This window comes from Fundulus heteroclitus, chromosome 23 (assembly GCF_011125445.2).
Source record: "Fundulus heteroclitus isolate FHET01 chromosome 23, MU-UCD_Fhet_4.1, whole genome shotgun sequence".
Classification (NCBI taxonomy): domain Eukaryota; kingdom Metazoa; phylum Chordata; class Actinopteri; order Cyprinodontiformes; family Fundulidae; genus Fundulus; species Fundulus heteroclitus.
The window spans coordinates 33,191,084-33,214,130 of NC_046383.1; the positions used below are offsets into that span (position 1 = coordinate 33,191,084).

Below are 23,047 nucleotides of genomic sequence, written 5' to 3' on the forward strand. Positions count from 1 at the left end.
TACTACTTGAGATGCATTGGACCTGAGATCACACATGTTCTGGACGATTCTGATGTTCGGACCAATTCTGATCTTTTGTCTATGGACTGTAACACACTGAAGATAAACCTTTGTTGCAACTTCTTGAATGGTGGTAGCTAATATTAAGACACTTCCTACTTGCATCAAAGCTTATGTTCCTAACTGTTCTTCAACACAAAAAAAGGTGCATCAAAGTACATGTTTCCTAACCCCTTTGTAGACAACAAAGAGTGCAATTCTCTAGCTTTGGTACATTTGATAATTAAAAAAACGACACATACATTGAGCGTTTTCTGTATTTTTGTATATGAGAGATAATCAAGTAAAAAATGGACAATTCTAATTTCTGGGTAACTGAGCTCTATGGTGGAGTATTAGACTAGCAAAGTAAATTGTGGTCGATGCCAGAGTCTCCATTCAAGGTATGAACCAGTATTCATGTACTATTCATTAAAAAAAGCACTACTTTCTTTTTATGTAGAAAAGCAACATATATTACAACTACTGCTAAAACAATAAAGTATTACAGTTGGTATATATAATATTTTTGTTGGTATTTTGAATTTCGTACATTACATAGACTTAAAGGTATAATGGACAATCTTTTTTGTCTTAGATCGGCCAATGTGCGTGCTCACTCTTTGCTAGTTTCCTTTTGCATCCACACTTCTTGTGTTTATGTATCCAGTGAGCTTCGGTTTCAGCCATTATTTGTAGGATGCTGCTTTATGAGAAGAAGAAGCGTCAGGTGAAAGAAATAAGACCAGAATGTATCTTCTTTCACGCGATCCACCTGAGGAGCGGAAGAGCAGGTAAGATGGTCTTGCGCATGCCCACTGTTATTCAAAAAGTGACTTGGGTGTTGCTTCTCCCTACATTTCTGGAAAAATCAGCCACTATACTTTTTTAGAAATGATAAAGAATAGACACATGCCAAATTTAGCTTTCAAATAAAAAAATCATTATTTTGCATAATATCCTTTTCTGCTTTTTACAAGTTATGTTCTTTTTCTTTTAAATGACCCCAGGCCTGGAATAGTTTGCTACCAGCAGTAAAACGTTTGTAAAATCTGTAAACACTGACGCACACAAACCTGCAAAGCCTTTCCTAGTACAGCATGTGCTTTTTTATTGTTTTTCTGTCGCTATTATCAAGCATTATTATTTTGTACTGATTGTGCTTGTGTCAGTAAATCGTTGTGGATCTGAAACACAAATAGACTCTCACGTGTGGTCCTTTTTAAAAGGTTGGAGAGTTGTGGTTGGAGATCGGTTGGACCAATTCCATCCAAGAGACCCCAGGGCTGCACTTTGGACACCCCTGAGCTGGAGGGCCAATCGACAAAATAATTATCAGGTTACTTCCCTAAATGTGACACTGTTTCACGGTCAAACATATTCCCAAAAATTAAAAATGATACCAAGCTGACTCTAGCCAGTTTAATGACTAGTCAGTGTTGGGTGAGACTCCTCTAGTTTCCACACTATCATTGCCTGTGCTTTTGAGGCCCAGAAATATCCCCAAACAGTGTTGATTTTGCCAGCTGGCCAGCAGTGTGCAGTAGCATGTTGGTGAGGGGCAATGCTGCACTACTTTATGCTCCCTACAGCCCCAATCACATTCTCTGGCCCTTCAACGAATTACTTAAAAACTGCAGCAACACCATAATGAAAGATTTTTAATGCCGTAACTTTTTAAAACCTCAGAATACCTTCATATTGGTAACTGACCCAATATTGATCCGAACAAAACAATGAGCCTCGGGTAATCACAACCCTGGATTTATCTCTAGAAGGTGGGTATTTTTCAAAAAACTGTGACATACCATTGTTTCTGAATAAGTACAACCCTTCTTTATTAACTAATTCAATTAATTACCGCAGAAAAAACCCACAACAAATTAAGGAACGCTCTCCAAGCAAACATCATGAGCAACTACTCCTTAATTAGTTTTAACAACAAATAAAGGAATGCAATTTCAAGACAGCTCTCCATTAACTAATCTGACCCATCCCTAATTCTCATCCCCAAGCAAATCAATGAATATTATCCTCAGCAAATCATTTGCTAATTAAATAAAGTCTTTACAGAATAAACATTTTAATTCATTAGGCACCCCATACTTTGATAAGAAACACTTTTAGAGACTGGACTCTGCGCCTACAGTGACAGAAAAGACTAATTCTGGTCATTTTTAAAAACCTCGCTGTTTAGCGAAGGCTGCACCATGACTCATGCCTCCGTGTGCTCCTTGATCGTGATAACTACACATACATTCATTTTCAGTGTGATGGCCTGCTAGCATTGCTTTTTGGCACCTTTGCTTTTCCCCTTCCTGCAGCCTGGGGTTTGATCGCTGAAGATCTGGAAGCCACTGGGAGGTGGGAGTGATAGGGGTCTATGGAGCCAGCTGATGTAAAATACCTCTCTCTGAAAGGCCGACATGCAGGGGTGGTGCTACCATATGGGTTGGTGGGTCTGAGCGCATCGAGTAGGAGAGGTGGACAGGAGGCGGGACGGAGGGGAGCTGTCTGCCCGGCCATTTAAGACAAAGGGAGAAACAGCGGCAACAGAACGCGAAATAACGTTCAAACAGCGGTGCTGACGAGGTCCAACAAGAACGAATGCATGCGTGTTAGTCGCGCATTAAAAAGTTAATGGTGTCAGAAGGAAATTGTGTTAACACGACTTTACATGTTAAACTACACTAATGTGATAACCTTAGTGTAGCCTTTAAAACTATCCTAGATTCAATTGGTTTTGCTCAAAATGTGCATGAACCGACGCACTCTCGGCTCCATACTTTAGACCTTGTGCTGACATATGGCATTGATTGTGAAGAATTAACAGTATTTCCTCACAACCCTGTCCTGTCTGATCATTTTTTAATAACATTTGAGTTTAATCTAACTGAATTCTCCACCCCCAAAAGAGGGTTCCATTATAGTAGATTTTTATCGGATAATGCTGTATCAAAACTTAAAGAGTCTGTCCCCTTCTTAATATCCTCAGTATTGCAGAAATGCCCTGTAGATGGCAGCATTGCTGTTTCTTCCCATTCACAAATCGATACCTTTGCTAACAATGTGACTTCCTCATTGCGTTCTGCATTAGACAATGTAGCTCCCTTGAAAAAGAAGGTGATTATTCACAGGAAGCTGGCTCCTTGGTTTAATTCAGAGCTGCGTTCCTTGAAGCACAATGTTAGGAAATTGGAGAGAAAATGGCGCTCTACACACCAAGAGGAATCCTACTTAATCTGGAGGGACAGACTACTGTTGTATAACAAGACCCTTTGCAGAGTTAGAGCAGCATATTTTTCATCATTAATTGAAGAGAATAAAAATAATCCTAGATTTCTCTTTAGTACAGTTGCCAAACTTACCCAGAGCCACAGCTCTGTTGATCCATCCATTCCCTTAGCTCTCAGTAGTAATGATTTTATGGGATTCTTCATAAATAAAATTGATGCCATTAAAAATAAAATAATTGGCATCCTCCCAAACATGATTACCTCGTCCTCAGTAAGTGAGGCAGCATTGGAGGAATCTTTAGAATCTGCGCAGTGTTTGAACTGTTTAGAGGCAGTAGAGCTTTCTGAGCTATCTAAAATTTTAGCTTCATCTAAACCTTCTACCTGTATGTTAGACCCAATCCCAACCAAGTTGTTTAAGGACATATTCCCTTTGATCAGTGGCACTATTTTAGACATGATTAATCTATCCTTAGTAAATGGATATGTACCACAGGTTTTGAAAGTAGCTGTTATTAAACCTTTACTTAAGAAACCATCTGTTGATCAAGATGAGTTAGTAAATTACAGACCTATATCTAATCTTCTTTTCTTATCTAAAATTCTTGAGAAAGTAGTTGCTAATCAACTTTGTGAACATTTACAAAGTAATGACCTACTTGAGGAGTTTCAGTCAGGCTTCAGAGCTCATCATAGCACTGAAACAGCTCTGGTGAAGGTCACTAATGATATTCTCATGGCCTCAGATAATGGACTTGTGTCTATACTTGTCCTGTTAGATCTCAGTGCTGCATTTGATACAGTTGATCACAATATTCTCCTACAAAGACTTGAACATACTGTAGGGATTAAGGGGAAAGCATTAGGCTGGTTTAAATCTTATCTGTCAGACAGATTCCAATTTGTTCATGTTAATAATAAATCTTCCTCAAACTCTAGGGTCACCTGTGGAGTACCACAGGGTTCAGTCCTTGGACCAATTCTCTTTACTATATATATGCTTCCGATAGGCAAAATTATCAGACAGCATGGGATTAATTTCCACTGTTATGCTGATGATACTCAGCTATATTTATCCATAAATCCTGATGAATCCAATCAATTACTTCGACTGCAGTCATGTCTTGATGACATCAAAAGCTGGATGACTTTAAATTTCCTGCATCTAAATTCTGACAAGACCGAAGTTTTAATCTTTGGGCCAGAGTCCTCAAAAAATAAACTTCTTAACCAATCACTTAATCTGGGTGGCATTAACCTGGCCTCTGGTAATAAAGTAAAAAATCTTGGTGTTATTTTTGACCAAGACATGTCATTTAAATCCCATATTAAACAGGTTTCCAGAGTTTCCTTTTTTCACCTCCGGAATATCGCCAAAATTAGAAACATTCTGTCCAGGAGTGATGCTGAAAAACTGGTCCATGCATTTGTTACTTCAAGGCTGGACTATTGTAATTCTTTACTATCAGGAATTCCACAAAATGCAGTTCAAAGCCTTCAGCTGATCCAAAAATACTGCAGCAAGAGTTCTGATGAAAATCAACAAGAGGGATCATATTTCTCCAATTTTAGCTTCCCTTCATTGGCTTCCTGTTAAATCAAGAATAGAATTTAAAATTCTTCTTCTAACGTATAAAGCCGTTAATAATCAAGCTCCATTATATATCAGAGCTCTGATTACCCCGTATGTTCCTAACAGAGCACTTCTCTCTCAGACTGCAGGTCTGCTGGTGGTTCCTAGAGTCTCTAAAAGTAGAATGGGAGGCAGATCCTTTAGCTATCAGGCTCCTCTCCTGTGGAACCAACTCCCAGTTTTGGTCCGTGAGGCAGACACCCTGTCTACTTTTAAGACTAGGCTTAAAACTTTTCTTTTTGACAAAAATTATAACTAGTGACTCATGTTACTCTCAGCTACCTTTATAGTTTTACTGCTAAAGGCTTAGGTTACTGGAGTATATCAGGATCTAATTTTCTCACTATATTGAGTTCTACTGTTCTTCAATTATGCATTATGTGTTGTCATTTCTGCTTTAACTTTCTGTTCTCTCTCTTTTCTCTTCATAGTAGGTACACCTGGTCTGGCGTTCTGTTAACTGTGACATCATCCAGAGAAGATGGCTCACCCGCTACTACCATCTAATGTAGAACAGATTACTAGATCAATGTGTGCTTCTGTGCTTGTTTGTCTGTCTTGTTGTGTCTCTGTTCTGTCTTCTGTAACCCCAGTCGGTCGAGGCAGATGACCGTTCATACTGAGCCCGGTTCTGCCGGAGGTTTTTTTTCCCGTTAATGGGTGGTTTTTCTTCCCACTGTCGCTTCATGCTTGCTCAGTATGAGGGATTGCAGCAAAGCCATGTACAATGCAGATGACTCTTCCTGTGGCTCTACGGTTCCCCAGGAGTGAATGCTGCTTGTCGGGACTTTGATGCAATCAACTGGTTTCCTTATATAGGACATTTTTGACCAATCTGTATAATCTGACCCAATCTGTATAATATGATTGAACTTGACTTTGTAAAGTGCCTTGAGATGACATGTTTCATGATTTGGCGCTATATAAATAAAATTGAATTGAATTGAATTGAATTGAACTTTAACAACACTAGATGCAAGGTATTTTCATTGGTCACGTTACCCCCCCCCCCCCCCCCCCCCCCCCCCCCCCCACCCCCCCAACCCGTGCGCGCAGAGCATTTCATCACCCATATGTCCCATTACTCAGCTCACATTCAACTTTCTTGGTGATATAAACAGAACAAGCTATGGTTTGTCCCTGCAGTCTCTTTTTTTGTTGTTGCTAATTTTGAATCAAGTTGGTAATAAAGTTGTTCCGAACTATGAGTCCTTTTGGCAGGCAGTGGTGCTTTCTTAGTTCATTAGTGGTAGGTTTTTTTCATCAGTCAGTAAATTTAATTGCTGTAAAACAAAATAGCTGGTAATGGTCATGTGAGCGCCAGGTTAAAGGAGACTACACAGTCCTTTAGTTCTCCAGAGGAACAGGTTTCTGTAGGTTGCCCACGTTTATAAGTCCGTTTTTGCCTCTATATATGATTTCTGGACCCACCTTTGTTGATTTACATGGTGGGGCCATCTTTCCTGGCAGCCTACAGAGACGTGCTCTGTGTAACTAGACACATTTATTTGTGAGCATGAAGGCAGTTTGACCAAATTGTCTCGGGTACATTTGAGTTTCTGGGCTGTGTGTACAAAACACCCACCACCAAATGCATGAACATGGCTTCTGCAAACAAGTTTTCCAAACTCCCAATGAGCGACTGTTAACTGCTGCTTTTTTTAGCTTTTACTTTTTTGGGCATCCATTGCTCTGGACAGTCCTAATATGATGCAGTTTGTTTTCTATTCTAAAAGAAAAGCTTGGTGAGAAGGGTGTAACATATTCATGGTAGAGAGTGGCCGTGGGGACATGCTAGCCGTGCAACACCTCTGAGCAAACAACTAAGGTAGTTCCAGCTGCATTAACGTTTGAACAGCAGGAAACACTGTTAATGTTGCAGCACGAACAAACTTTTAAACGATCGGACCCAGGGCTGTAGAAAGGGGGGGAAACAAAGGCGCCAAAAAAAAAAAACGTGCTGCCATGTCATCCCATCAGAAAAATAACACAAGTAGAAGGACACTGGACCTGCTTCTGAGCATAAAACGCTGGGAGCCACTGTGGGACGGTGACACTGCCGAGGAGAAGAGAGGCTACAACAGAAGCTGGGTAATCTCATATCACGGGAAGGATCACTTTCAGTTATGCACTGTTATACTCAGCTTTATAGTCTAATCAATAGTAACAGGGCTTTTAGTCACATCTATTGGCAGTGTAGCAGCTTTTGATTTTGTTATGCAGCATCAAGAGACAGAGAGTAAAACCTCATTTTCTCTTTAATGGATGAAAGCTGCATCAGCTTCTTTATTTGGGTTATTTTCAACACTGGTTAAAGCACAAACAGACTGGAAATTAACTAGTCAGGACAACTTATATGGTCCATCATCGTGCCATCAAGTTGTTAAATTTGTTCTATTTTGCTTTCAAGGTTCCTTTATCATGAAAAGTTTGAATTCGGCAACGGCTTCATGCATGTTTCCAGCGGCCCCACATGCTCCAGAGACTGTACCCTATTTCCTGTCCTGTATGTTTTTGTATTGCTTTTTAGTTTTGATGGAGATGAGGAGAAACTTTGATGTTGTTATGGAAAATAATACAGCATTTTTTATAGAGGTAGAGCATCATGTCCAGCTGCTGACCAACTGAGGACGTACGGAAAGCCCTGTTCTTGAAGACGGAGCCCAGGCAGCACAACCTGTTTGACAAAGATTAGAGCTGAACTACGGCAAAATGCCGGCCCTTTAGATAAAACGATGGCTTAATTAGAGTCAAAAGTACTGCTATGTTTTTGTTTTTGACTAGCTCCAAAGCATGGAGGAGCTGAGGTGATGGTTCCCAGCTGAAGAAAGGTGGACTGCTGCCCCCTGCAGTTGGGGGGGTTTGTCTCTGCCCCAATTGGAGGTCATCAAGTGTTGGTAAGATGGACTGGGAGATGGATGGCTGAACTGGAGCTTCATCAGCAGTGATTCCAGAGCTGCTCTAGTTTGTATAGGTCAATAAGGACTGACACAAAAACCAGTGCTCTTGATTTAATAGTCTGTCTATGTATACAGTGTCATTAAGGCATCCTTTCTCTGAAACTAAGCTACTGAAGACAACTCCTGAAAAGCAACCCCATGTGTAAGATGATATAATTCAAGGTGTTTCTTTTGAGATATGCAAACTCAAAGCATGAAAAGCTTGAATTGCGGCACACACCATCTGAGACTGATTATCTTGTCTCAGAGCTGTGCCTCCCATTTCTAGTCAGGAGTTGGCATTTTAGAGTTTCTAATTACAACAATTATTACCGCAGCATAATCTGGAGGCAGAAGTCTCACCTTTAATGGGTTTTCCCCAAAAACCTTCCCTCAAAATCGAATATGGCTGAACTGTGTATACAGGACAGAGGTAGCTTAAGAAATAAATAGTTTGTTTGTACTTGACAATAGTTGCTTCTTGTTAAGTAATTGAAACACAATTCATTGTGTAGCATGTAACTGAAATACGTCCTAGCAAACACAGCACACCCATTAGAGCACAAGAATTAGGAATTCCCTCTTGTTACAGTAAAGTTGCAGATGGCATTACCCCCAAATGGGAGATCTGACTTTTGAAGTAATTTATTTACAGCTCGATGAAGCTGTATATAAATTATAATAACTTTTTTTTTGACTGAACTTTGAACTGTTAGTGGTAAATAATATGAACAGAAAAATGGTGTTTGTGCATCTAGTGGCTCTTTGGCTAATGATTCGTGACATAATTCAGCTTATGAGAGAAAGTGCGTATGCCTTTACAGCCAAAGAAGTAACGGCAAGGGATAGTTGCCGGTGAAGATAAATGTTCTGCCTGGGGTTTTTATTTCCCTTCCAGATGGTTACTTTTAATTTTCTTATAAGACACTGATTAAACTAAACAGATGGCTCGGCCCTTTATATGACGCAGGTGAAAACTCTAAAATAGATTTATTTTAATATAGCTAACTATTCTCAACCAAGAACAGAGACCTCACTTCTTATTAAGATTATTAAACCTGTATTGTTACAGGTAATCTCACCGAGACACAACAGAGACCTGCTTAGTTAACCACAGCCCAATTACTCTTGTATTTATTTATACGAGTTGTGACAAAAAAAAAGTGTATTGTAAGCTTAACAGTACATTTAAATACTCGGCTCTGGGTAATATTTGTCTGAGTAAAATTAAGTCATTGTAAAACAGCTTTATCTTGCTACTCAAATGCATCCCATACACAATTTAATACTCCCCTGTCAGGTTAGAAGAGGTTATTTAGAGACGGGTTTTTTTTTAAGTGGGGTTAAGTTGAGCTATTTTGAGCTATTTATCCTGTACCTGCAGTAGGTAACTCTTGAAGGGATCACACCGAACACGATTTCGACCGTAATCACCAGATCGGCAAATTCACCTCTATCGGCTAGCGTTGGGCTGTCACTATTTTGCCTCTCTCGCAAACAATCCGCACTGACAACGCACCGACAACGTAGCCATTTCCCCCCAGCCCACTTCACGGCGTCAACAAATAGGAGGAGCATCTATCACAGAGCTGCGGAGATGGATTTTACTGAGCACCCGTATCTGGGTCCCCCAGATCCTCCAGAGACGCACCCGGTTCAGCGAGTACCATCAGCTGTAGGTCAAGACGGGACCGAGCATGAAAACCTGCTGCCCCACGGTGGACGGATCTCATTCTGGGACACCGACTATCAACTCACAGAGTGGCGGAGATGGATTTCAAGGAGCGGGTCACAGTTCTGTAAGTCATGTGGTCTAGAATGAGGAGCTGCTATCCTGCATTGGGGGACACATTTCTCCCCCTGGGACACGGATCTACCTCTGGCTGCACCAACTACAGAGGTCAAAATTTATATTGCATAAAAAAATATATTTTACAGCACCAACAAATAAGTGGATGAGGAGCACCCTTAACGCGACACGAATCGACTGAAAAGTTCTGATTTTTAAACTTGAGAGAAATTTCGCTTTGCTCAATTCACAGTTCTGTTTCACTCTATTTGTGCATGTAGCGCACCGTTCACAGTTTTGCTTTGCTCTGTTCGCCCATTTCGTGCTGGCTACATCGCTCAAAATGCCTCATTTGCATCATGGACCATTTATTTGGTTCTGAAAGCACCTTTACATAGCGATAACACGTAAATCACTTACTCCAAACGTCTCATTTGCACTCAATATGAACGCACCTTTAGGGTCTTCAGTTTGTATAGATTTTTCTTTTAATTTTGGACCCTAAAGCTAAATGTTAGCTTGAGTAGGTCCAGGCCAACACCTATCTAACAAATCATCATGCAATTCTTCAGGACTAAATAATAAAGACAGTTTAAATGCAATTTATTTATTTATCATATTAGGTCACGCAATGCATAAAACTGTTGCAGAACTGGAGAGTTCCTGCAGGGACAGACAGCTGCATCCACAGTGTGAGAACAAATCCAAACCGCAAGAAATTGAGTTGGTCATGTCCAGTGGCATCTCTGGCATAATAATTTAAGTGGGGCACAAACACTCAACACCTATTAACAAAGTGAAGCCAGTGAATTGGTGCCAGCCTGTGACTTTGTCTTGTGAAGTAGGTTTTGTTTTTTATTATATACCCTCAATTTAAAGATATACTCCAACTCCAATATTATTTAGACCCCCAGCAGATTAAATTTACTTTATATTCATTTAACAAAAGTGTTTGTTTCTGATCAGAAATGGCATCTCAGAACAGGCATCTCAAAAGGTAGTCAGAAAACGTGCACCCCATTTTTTTTATTAAAAATGGGATTTATCTGTTTTTAATAACTTTTTGGGCGTAACAGCGGTCAAACTTTCAAATACGGTAATGCTTGATCAGCTATTTGGCATGTTTTCACTGGTACTTAGACAATTAGCCTTTAGCTCCAAGTCATTAAGGTTGGAAGGTCACCTTACCATCACCCTAATCTGTCCAATCCAATTTCAGTCTGTTCACAAATTCTCTATTGTATTACACTCAGGATGCTGGTTGGGCCACTACGAAACGTTATTATCCGTTTAAGTCATCCTTAATGTGTTGGTGCAACCATTGAGACAACTTGAAACCTAAATCTACCAGAGGAATGAATAATTTGGGGTTTCACTGTGAGGGTTTTAGGCAAACCATTAAGTTGGCTTCTACCGCAGAGTTTCCTCTTGCAGTAACACAACCCAACACAAATTGCTATTTCAGAGTCTTTAATATAATAAGACTGCATTTTAGCATGTCTTGTTCAAAGTCTAAAATACATGCGCTGCTAGTACTATAACATCTCAAGAGAACCACAGCTTCAAACAGCTGTGCTATCCCTTTAAGACATTTTGCCGCTAATAATACTCCTGTCACGACAATTGTTTTTAGAGTTTTAAAGCATTTTTTGTATCTAAAGATGGAAAAAATATTTGAAAAAGTGATGACAGTAGCAAATGCCCAAATTAAATTAAAGACATTTTAATTATATCACATCTTGACTGATGTGGGATTTTCTCCTGTAAATCCCACAGCAAATAAAATATTTTAAGGTTGATTTAAAGATGTCGCCCTATTTTTTTTTTGCTTTGGCTTCCTTGCTAAACTATATAAACAGCTGGAAAAGAGACATCTGTATTATATTACATTCTGTGGAGCTGTTGGGGAGGAAAAACAGTCAAAGCCTGCAATGGATCAATGACAAGCCCTCACAATTACTCTCTGGCTCGGAGTTGAGTGGATGCTTCTGGAATCCATCAAATCCACACGAACAGGGCGGTTCTTTGAAATCTTGAAATACTGTCTCAAAGCTCCTCCAATCAGTGTATTTATTTCATCAACAATACATCGGGATGAATGAGTGAAACGGGAGAAAATGTAAACAGCTTCCATTCTCCTCACATGTCATCTGAGCCTCGTCTGAACCCAGCAGCTCTATGCGGTCTTTAAACTCATCTAACGCAAACCTTTAGGCCAAATCTGACATTATTTTGTCATGTGATCTCCACAAACCTCTTTGTATTTTAGTAGGGTTATATAAAGCAGACCAAGTCAAAATAGTCCATAATGATGACATGGGAGGAAAATAAAACACCGCTTTTAAAGATTTTACAAATAGAAGTCTGAAAAGTGTCACATGCATTTGTATTCAGCCACGCCACCTTCACTCTGACACCCTTGAACAAATTCAGTGCAGCTGCCTTCAAAAGTCGACCTATTAGTAAATAAAGTCCACCTGTGTGTGATTTTCTCTCTGTAAAAATGCATCTGTTCTGTAAAGGTCTCAAAGGCTTGCCAGAGAACATTGGAGAAGAGGCAGCATCGTGAAGACCAAGGAACGGGGCAGATGGGTGAGGGAGGAAGTGGTGGAGGAGTCTGAAGCATGGTTCAAGGCTCAGGTGGCAGAATGCAACATCAGAACAACTATTAGTCATACACAACACAAATATGGCCTTTAGGGAATAGCTATTATAGGGGGGAATTTGGACTTTGTAAAGTGCCTTGACATGACATGTTGTTAATTGGCACTATATAAATAAAACTGTGAACTGAACTGAATTGAAAAAAATTGCATGAATGGAACTAGACTTAAATGTGGAGGAAGGTTCTCTGGTCTGGTACACCAAAACTAAAGACATTACCCTACATGCAAAATGATGATGACGACTACAATGACAACGACGATGGAAAAATATAAAGCAACACATCACCCTAAGCAGACCATCCCCACTGTGAAACATGGTGGGGGCCACATGATGCTGTGGGGATGCTTTCCTTCAACAGAATGGCAAGGCTGCTCAGAGTTGGCAGGAAGATTATTAAGCTAAATACAAAGCCCAATTATTGATAGAAGCTGCAAAACGACTGATGATAATGAAGCTGGGCCAGGTTTCCTGATATCAGAGAACGCATGATTTTCTCCACTTCCTTGTCGTGTCGGTTTTCGCAGCCTTTAATTTTTTTCTTTTCAGCTATACTTTCACTTCTTTTATCAAAACATCTATCCACATGGGAGTCACTGATGAAAATAACTATTTGCAGCTGCACCTCTCCCCGCTTACGTATAATCAGATATTCTAATTAAAACCAAACCATGATGCGGGGTGTTTTTCAGAACCACGGACAGCGCCTGTTTCCTCCCGGATAGAATCCAGGTTAGCCGACCTGCTTCACCTGCTTCTTCACACCTGCTGAAAGAGCTGGCACTTGGCCGCCCTGTGAGATAATTGCATCGGCACTGTGAGCTCAAATGGACCGTTTTCCCCAGATAGAGGCCTTCTGTCTGAGCTGTCCGCTGTCACTATTTGTGGATTCTGTTTGGGAATTTTCTGCAGTTGGCAACGAGACTCAGCTTGACTATGCGGGTGTGAAGTACCGTCGAATGGAGCGGGGGTTTGGCGAGCTGAGGACGATCGCACGGCGAGGAGAGAAGCTTCAGAGCGGTGTGATGAATGATTCCGGGCTCATTGAGCTCGCACGTGTGACTGAGCCGACTGAGAGGTGGGAGGACTGACGAGCAGATTGAATATGGGACTGTGAGAAGGAACGTTGAATGAATTGAATCTGTTGCCACTTCTCCCCCCGGTGAAGCCATCTTCTCGTCTTCTGCGCTTCATTCCAACGCGGTGTGCAACCGGCGTTCAGAAGGGGGACGTTCAACACTTTTGATCCAGTTCATTTTCACGCCGAATCAAATCAAGCGCCACACAAAGGCCTTCAGCTATAACAAATAATAGCAATCAGAGCGTCTTCCTGCAGATGTGAGCTTCCCGCCTTCAAAACACACAGCTGGATTCTTATCATTCCACGCTGACGAAATGTGTAATCAATTCTCTAATTAACTACTTAAATGGTTCAACCAATCACCATCAGCGTCAATTAACATTCAAAGCGATCTCCCTCGGATTCGGCTGCCGTGATTAGCCGGCTACATGATGGGCAATTACAGAGAGGAGCACGCAATGTTCACCGCAAGGCCTATTACAATCATCCGCGGCCCTCAGATCTGCGAGCGCGACAATGAATCGAGAGGCGCGGCGGGAGAAGGAGGAGGAGGAGGGACGGAGGGAGGAAGGGTAACAAAGAGAAGAAGAGATGAAAGAGTGTTTCTTCGGGAGGAGGAGGTGTCTTGAAGTGATCGTTCAGTTCTGACAAAGGTATGTGGGAGCTTCCAGGTTGTTTTCCTTCCTCCAAAAGGAAATCTGATGTCAAACATCTATCGGTAGCGACAGACCTTTAATGCAAATCTGAGTGATCTCTGAGTACAAGCTGGCTTCAATGCCTTTAAAATCCATTGTAAAATTTAGGGAAAACACATCCATTTGGGAGGGGGTGGGGGGTCTCTCCATTCTGGATTCTCATCTTCCTCTGGTGGTGCTTTCCTTTGTGTATTCTTGGACAGTTGAGTCCATTCGAACGTTTATTAGAGCTGAGTCGCCAGCAAGATCAAAGCAGCGGTTGCTAAAAGCCACTGGTAAAGTGCAGGAAGAGCAGCGGTATCGTGCGCTTGCACTGGATCCTCTTATTTCTCTTGCCTTTACGATCACTGAAAAGTAAAATTCTTATAATTACTTTGACGTGGCAGCCGAGTTGAAAGGGGAAAAGAGAGCTTGATCCAAATTTGACTTTGCATTTGATGAATTTCCTTCCGGCCACAGCTTTGGTTGTTCCCGACAGCCTTCTCTTTAAGAAATGCCACAAACAAGAAATATTTGGGAGTTTTTTCAGATGTTTCTTGCTGTTAGCATATTGGGTGGGTGGGAGGGGAGGGGTAGCAAAATACTTGTCAAACTGTCATAAAACATCTGAGAGACTTCATCAGGCTCGCCGACGACTCACAGATGTGCCTCCTTGGTGTGGTCAGTCAAAAATGAGAAACCAGAATTTATTGACTGGCCCGTATTGAAACCCGACACACTTTCCTACTGATAAACGCAAACCTAAACAGCAGATAAAATGCAGACAGCAACGGCTTGACTAGCACAGGAGAGCGACCCAAGGCACCTTTTAATATAACACTGTTTAGGACAGGGGTTCTCAAACTTTTCGTGGCCAGGAACCCCTTAGCAGCAATAGAATTTTTTCCAAGGACCTCTTTAGATTTTTCATGCTGATAGTATTTTTAAACAGCATTGTGTGCTGTTAGATACATTAGGAATTATGTATGTTTGTAAAAATATATATCAATACACCTAATATTAGAGATTTGGTGGATATTAGATCTTGATTCTTGATAAAGCCAAACTCGATGTAACTGTACATACTTCTAATTTTAGCTGATTTAGCTTTTAGCTTACTTGATGAAGTGGACGGAGTAAAATATTTGTCCATTGTGTTATTTAGCTCAACCCCAACCTCAGGCCCGACAACATGCTATTTACGGACCCCCAACCCGTGATCCCCAGACCCCCGGGGGTCCAGGCACCCCAGTTTGAGGGCCACTGGTTTAGGAAACAAACGTAGACAACGAGCTAGCAACGCTGCCATGTCTGTTGGTAAAATAAAGAGCCTTCTACCAACTCTCTGAAGGGGTCAGCAACAACACACATGAAATAATGAATTTCCAATGTAAGATTTCAACAAAAGGCAAAGTTTTTTATTTTTTTTAAACGTGCTCAGAAAAACAGAAACTGCTTCTGCACGTTGAACATCTGGGTCAACAACTGGTAAACACCATGCTGGGCAAGCAACAGATACCAACGTGGAATTTTGAAACATTTTCATTCAGGCTTATTTTTTCTCCTCAGGAATACAGCTAAAGCAAAGTAAATGCTTTAGTCTTAAATATTTGAGCTACACTATGACTCCGATGATCCATGAACCATGATAGATGCTAACAAGAGGCTGAAACAAGTACTGACGAGGAAAATGCTTGTCTTTGGAACTATGAATCTATTTAGATTCCATTTTGATGCTTTTACAATGTTTTATTCATTTCCTTGCATGTTTTTCACTGATAAAGGATTATAGTCGGCATCTCACAGAGTTCACTTTACTACAGTGGCCTCCCCAGTCACACAATAGAGTCTCACATCCTGGGTGTGGAGCCAATAAATCTGCACTAACGGTGTAAGTTCGACATGGACCAAAACCTCTGGGATTCAGATACTGTGTTAAGTGGGTACAACGAGGAATTAAGCCAGTTCCAAAGGCAAAAAGCTAAAACTTGGTACTAGAAAGGTCTCCCGTGCAAAGTATACTTGCGTAGGAGTGGAGCGGGCGCTCCAGATATGGAAGTCCCTGAAAAATAAATACTGGCTAGTCAATGTATACTTCAGACAAGAAAAACTCAACTTTTCAAGGGAATAAAATAGAATAGACATATTGTTTATTGTCCCGCCGGGGGAGGGGTAATCCAGGTGTGTCAGCGGCAAAGTGAAACAAAAATGGAAGCATGCAGATTCACACAAAGCAGCTGAGTTTAGTTTTAAACAGAGATCATAAGAGCAAACACTCTCTTACTTTTTGTTCAGTGCATGTATTCATGAAATATAGCACATTTTAAAAAAGGTATATATAGACATACATAACTACAGTAATGATTCATTTTAAAGCGATGCGTGAGAATTGCTTCGATTTATTAATAGATTTCTCCTTTGTTGTGTAAACTTTCTGCTTTATTCCTGTAAAACCTGAAAATGCCTCGGCGCGTCGATGACTTTCGCACGCCAAAGTGTCGAGCCACCCCTCATTTCATAACGGTCTTCCTGCAAGGAGCCAGACGCTCTCCGTAACTGGTCCTGAGGGACATCTTTCTGAGAGTCTTTTAATGACGGTTTCCCTCAGCTGCGTTTTCACACCTCGGCGCCTGGAGAACAGCTTGATTCGCCAAATCAAGCGGCTCCCGACATCTCGGTCTTTTTTGCTTTCCTCCTTTCATTCCCCGCACGCATTTCTATATGATCTGCTGCAGAATACAGCCCCTTTGTCAGTGTGAGGCCGCGTGACAGCCGAGGCGTGATGGAGCGGTGGCAGTGGGGGGGTGACATGCATACACACCCCGAGCATGTAGCTGAGCCCCGAGCAGCTCCTCTCCACCAGCAGGGGGTTAAGTACCTTGCTCCAGGGCACTTCCATCACGACCGCTGAGGGACAACAGCGTGTGTCGATTCCGCTGCTCAGACTCTCCCAGCCCCGCTGGGATAGGCATCCAAGACAGCACTGTGGTTGCCAAGTTATTGTGTTTCCACTGAACTGCAGAGGTTGGCTCTACACCCCCCCCCCCCCACACACACACACACACACACACACACACATACACACACATGCTATTTCAGCATAAGCAGCATGCAGCGGAACAGCGGATAGCGCGGTGATATTAAGTGACATTTTTAAGATTTGTTAATCCAGAAGCATTTCCTGACATTACCACATCTCACGCTCGCACATATCCTGAGGCCAGAAATGAGCTGATAAGCATTTAGACAGCTGCCGTCCTCTCGCAACACACTCCTCTGAAGCAAGGTGATAAAAAAATGCACGGCTCTGACCAGCATGAGAACATTTTCGGCGCAACGTACAGTTTGCATGCCTTGTTTCGTCACAACCGTGCGACGGGAGAACGCTCCCTGGCAGGTGGGCCCCAGCAGGTAAAAAAGGAGGGAGCGCCCGGGAAGAACAATGAGAGCCCACATTAAAGTTTTACTGTAATCTCAAATACTCTGAATGATTTAAAATAAGAAAATGGCTTCAAGTCACATCCTCGGCAATTTAGATTTATTAGATTCAGGCAAGTGTGGATTTTTGGGACTTATGATAAAACAGTGCAGTGCCCTGCAAAAATATGCACAAATGTGAAATGGAAAAAAAGGGATGAAAAGTTTAATTTATATATATATATATATATATATATATATATATATATATATATATATATATATATATATATATATATATATATATATATATATATATATATATATATATATATATATATATATATATATATATATATATATATATATATATATATATATATATATATATATAGGCTATTTGTGCCCCTTAGTATAAGTTGGTAGAACTGGCGACCAAAAATATGTAATGGCTCACATTTAGCCCCTTCATCAAACAGGTGGTTGCTGTGTGATTTTAAGAGCTTTTCACCATTGCAAGTCCTTCCATCAAGGATGCAGAGAAAATCCTTTTTTTTTTAGATGAAATGCAAAACGTTTGTTGCAACACAAAAAAAAGTTGTTTGCTTTCATTTTAATTTCATACTAGATACCATCACAGACATCCACTGAGTTTTGCTTAAATGCAGACCTGGATGTGATGATTCATCAGACATGGTTAAATACAGCAAGAGCGATCAACCTGCCTTTTCTTCTTGCTGATAATAAACCAAGATTTTAGGTAGAAAACTAGTCATGTTAAAATGGAAACCATTCGACCCAAAAAAATCAGGACACTGGACGCCTTTCTTTGAAGGAGGCAAACGTGCTGTTTCTGATCTACAAGGGTTTACACATTGCTTGTTCATTAATTTAATCAAATAGTGTATGCTTCCTTTATTATAGAACAGGTAAAAGGAGGGGGGGAATTCAAGTTAGAAGATCATTTTTGCTTAAATTTTTTTTTCTTCTAATTTTTGGGTGTCAAGAAAAAAGGCCAAAAGAAAATACAGCAACTTGCTCTTGTTCTTTAATCGTATTTGATTAGCTTATTTAATTGAGTCGGATGCTTTATTTACTTGCAATGTTACTGCGTTTGTAATTTTCTTTTATTCTTGTTGTCGTTTTATCAATCAGGTCTCTCTTGAACATGAGATATTTGGTCTCAATGAGAATAGCTGTAAAAATAAAGATAACAAATAAAAACAGTCTTATTTGGTCTGCCACAAGCCACATAGGGGTACACTGAACATGGTATTCTGCCCAGAGGAGACCACAACTGAAATTCCAAAGGTTGCTCATCATCCTGAACACACGTCATGCTTTTGTTCAGCAGGGACAGGTGAGTGGGATGGACTGGGTGGGAGGATGGAGGGAGCTGCACGCTGCTGCAGACTTGAGACTGGAGCACAGGTCCACCTTCCAGCAGGACGACCCGAGGCAGCACACACAGCCAGGGCTACAATGGAATAGTCCAGGTCAAAGGGCATTTATGTGTTAGGTTGGCCCAGTCAAAGTCCCAGTCTACTATGAGGTTGGTAGACTTTAAAAAATCGCTGCACACAGACGCCCCGTCTCCAACGAGGCTCATTTCCAAACAAAACAGGGGCAAAAGCTTCTCTAGGAAAGGATGCACAAAATAAAATAAACACGCCACGGTGATATTGTTGCCGAATACGGCGATGACGATATCGGGTGCAATAAATCCGATAAACGCTTTGTTTTCTAACCATCCTTGTGAAACTCTATGTGACATTCAGCAATAACCTGCAGCAGTAAGTTTAGAGATTCTTGGCTTGCAGAGTGTCAATTTCAATCCAACAGCCAGCAAAAAATGCATTCCAAGGAGCCCTTCGCCATATTAACGCTGCACACACCAAGACTGCAAGAGGGACGTTTTAGCGAGAAATGGTGCATCCCCTCTCTCTAAGTCTGCAAATCTGTTAGAGACGTGCAGCAAACGGAGTGCAGCTGAGATTGATCGCAGCGAAAGGTGGTTCCACAAAGTATCGACACAGCGGGAGCTGAATACGAATGCACGCAACACTCCTTAGGTTTAAATATTTCGGTCATGCGCCTTGCGATTTTAAAAAGTTGAAGCGGCAGGAACACTTTTGGAGCGGCTGCTACCAAGACATCGGTCCGGCTCCAGCAGCCGATGCAGGGGGAGATGTGTAAAGGTTGCATATGTGGGGATGCGGGATGTGTGAGGCTGACGGCAGTTCTGTTGCCCTGAAGCAGTGGATTTCTCAGGCGGGTGAGCCGCGTACCCGTAAAGACCCCGGTCGACTTTGCGCCACCGTCTGCTGAGCTGTGAAGAGCCCTCCGCCGCATGTGCTGCAGACAGTGATGAGGCCATTAGGAGCCGCGGACTCACAGCAGCTCCACCGGACAAACTGTGATAACACCATCTCTGAGGCACTTCAAGCATCTTTCTCCTCTTTATGTACAGCTGGAAGAAAAGTGGAAGTCCCTATTCTCTGCTGTTACAGGTTCACATAGGCACAGTGCATGCAGTGCACTCTTGTAATGCTCGGATGTAAGAATTTTTTTGCAGGAACCCTGGCTGACGGAAGCAGAACCCGACAAAGATGTTCTGTAAATTCAAAGCGTCCGTCTTTTAGTCAAACCAAAGCGTCTGCCAGAATGCAAATGCCGCAGGGAGACGGAGATCCGTTTCACGTCTCGGGCATAATACCTTTTTAATGTCTGTGAAAACTGCGGCACATTGTGGCCTCCTGAGTGTTTAAGCCTTAAGAAAAGCACTTCTCTCCATGTGGCTCTTTGTTCTTACGTCCTCTGCTGCGCACAAAATGACTCCACTGAGCAGTGTAGCATAAGGCGATGCCAGGTTGTGTGAGAGAGGACATTTTTTTTTTCTCTGATGATGCTGCGACTAATACTGTTTAAAAGTTAAAAAGGTCGAAACACATGGAGAATATAGGCAATGCACTAAAAGCCACTGCTGTACAGGTGGCAGATTTAGCAGTTGGCTAAAGCTGCAGCTAAGGCTCATTTAAAGGTCCAGCAAAAGTCTATAATAGCATTTCAGTCTACGTCTGGGTAAGTATGGGGAAAAGATCCTTTCTTTCTTTCTTTCTTTCTTTCTTTCTTTCTTTCTTTCTTTCTTTCTTTCTTTCTTTCTTTCTTTCTTTCTTTCTTTCTTTCTTTCTTTCTTTCTTTCTTTCCCTCTCTCTCTCTTTCTTTCTCTCTTATGATTTCCTTTTTGTCCTTCCTTCATCTTCCCCTTCCTTCTTTTATTCATTTAAATGTTTCCTTCCCTATTTCCACTTGTTCTTCTTTCTTCCCTTCCCTTTTGTTTTCTGTCTTTGTGCTTGTTCTATAATTTTCCTTCCTTCCTTTCTTATTTTTTTTCACTTAATTTTCCTTTCTGTACCTTCCTCCATTCTTCCCTTCCTTCTTATATTCCCTTAAATCCTCTCTTGATTGTTTTCTAAACTGTTTTTCCTTGATCACTTCATTCTTGAATCATTTTCCTTTCTTTCCGCTTCTGTACTTCCCCTTCCTTGTTCCCGTTTAGCTTCAATCCTTTCTTCATATTCCCTTCTTTCCTTGCTTCCATCCCTTTTTAATTTCTATTTGTCTTTCCTTCCTTTTCTTTTTCATCCCTTCCTGATGAAGGGATCCCTTCTTCCCCATATTCCTTCCTACCTGCATTCCTTTATCCCTCTTTCTACCCATATTTCTTTTTGTCTTCCTTCCTTCCTTCCTTCCTTCCTTCCTTCCTTCCTTCCTTCCTTCCTTCCTTCCTTCCTTCCTTCCTTCCTTCCTTCCTTCCTTCCTTCCTTCCTTCCACTTTTCCTTCTTTACCTTCTTGCCTACTTCCTATAGTTTTTAGAGTGTATGTGTTTAATGGTTGACCCCACCAGAAATAAAACTGCAGTAAATCCACAGTAAACCTTTAAAACGTTTAAAATGGACCAACCACGGACATACAACGCTGGAACTCTTGGAATTTGGTTCTGGGAAGACTGCAATTTGGACTTGAAAACTGCAGGAACCGTGTCATTTCCAGAGACTCGTGGACTCCACCGAGAGTGAAAGTGCAGCCTTCCATTGTTTCCCTGCCCTCCGTGCAGCATGATAAAGATAAAGCCAATCTGATGCAGGTATTTAATAACAGCCTAACTGTGATTTATAAGCAACACATGGAGATGCCATAAATCATCTCGGCCCGACTTCTCTCTGTCACGAAGCCTTCGCGGCTGCGTGTGGAGGAGAGCGTCCCATAAATCACAACAACACCTGTGGTGCACAAGCTCACTAATCAGCAGCAAATCCGAACGCGGGATTATCACTATTAATTATCGAAGGGCCCGGCAGCAATAAGCAGTTTAGTAACAAACTTGCACCAGGATGCGCCTCCTTTTCATTCATCATTCCCTCCAGCCTGTGTCAGCATCACCTCTCATCACATCCCCCTGATGTCGCATAGGCGCCCAGAGGAGCGGGGCTCCGGGCGTCGCGCTCGCCGCGGAGCGTGCGTGCCTCCCCGGCTGGACTCCGCCGGTCACAGCGGCAGCTCGGACGGAGGAGACACACAACAAAGGCGTTCTGTGCGCGGTTCCGCCCGGCACTCACTTTCCCAACCACCCCCTCCATATTTCTCCAGAGATCAACACGGCACAAAACTCGGTTCTGACCTCCAGCGTCCACCAGCCATCCCGACCGGCGCTCAACACGCACGGATGCGTGGCTGCTGGGAGAGAAGTCAAAACAAAGCGGCGTGCGGGACTCACCACGGCTGCTCCAGCTCCCAGTCCCTGAAAAAGTCGAATTCAAAGAGGTCCATCGCCGCTTCGGCCGCTGCTGTCGGTGGTTAGAATCCAAAAGCTGGTGCTACGTGGTTCTACATGAGCTGCTGGTACTGAGTGTGTGTGAGAGAGAGAGAGAGGGAGAAGAGACAAGCTGCTGCCGCTGCCAGGAAGCTGCTACGTGGTCGAAGGGAGCTGACAGCCAGGCAGAGGTGGAGGGAGGGAAAACACACACACACACACACACACACACACACACACACACACACACACACACACACACACACACGCGCGCGCGCGCGCGCGCGCGCGCGGTTATTTTATAACAAGGTTTAGATAGTCTAATATATTTTTGCAAATATATACTACTTCCGGAACTCTTCAGAAATCATCTGTAGCAAAGTGAACACCAGGGGAATAAATATAATAAATGCCACGCAGTAGAAATGCGTAAGGTGTGAGTTCATTGTGGAGCCGGTGTCATTACATTACTCTTACTGCTGAATGCCATTCAGATGACCTGAGGAGAATATTTTGATTTATTTTATTCCCCAAAGGGGACAATCCTAAATAAAATCTAATGCCATCAGGTGTCTTCTCCCTAATAAATGGAGTCCACTGGTGTAAATGAATCTCTATTTATCTATTTATTTATTATTATTATTATTATTATTATTATTATTATTATTATTATTATTATTATTATTATTATTATTATTATTATTATTATTGTGTTAAATTAGTTTGTTCTTTTCATTACTTTTTTCAACATGCCCGGTCTG

General features: G+C 41.8%; 1 protein-coding gene across 1 annotated transcript in view; it reads right to left on the minus strand.

Moving 5' to 3' along the window:
* aff2 (AF4/FMR2 family, member 2) overlaps positions 1-22,465 on the minus strand; it is a 231,770-nt gene extending 209,305 nt beyond the window's left edge. Inside the window, exon 1 of the mRNA XM_012864607.3 lies at positions 22,251-22,465. Coding sequence (XP_012720061.2) covers positions 22,251-22,303 — 53 coding nt within the window. The 5' untranslated portion in view covers positions 22,304-22,465. The remainder of the gene's footprint in view (positions 1-22,250) is intronic.
* Positions 22,466-23,047: the final 582 nt, after the last annotated feature.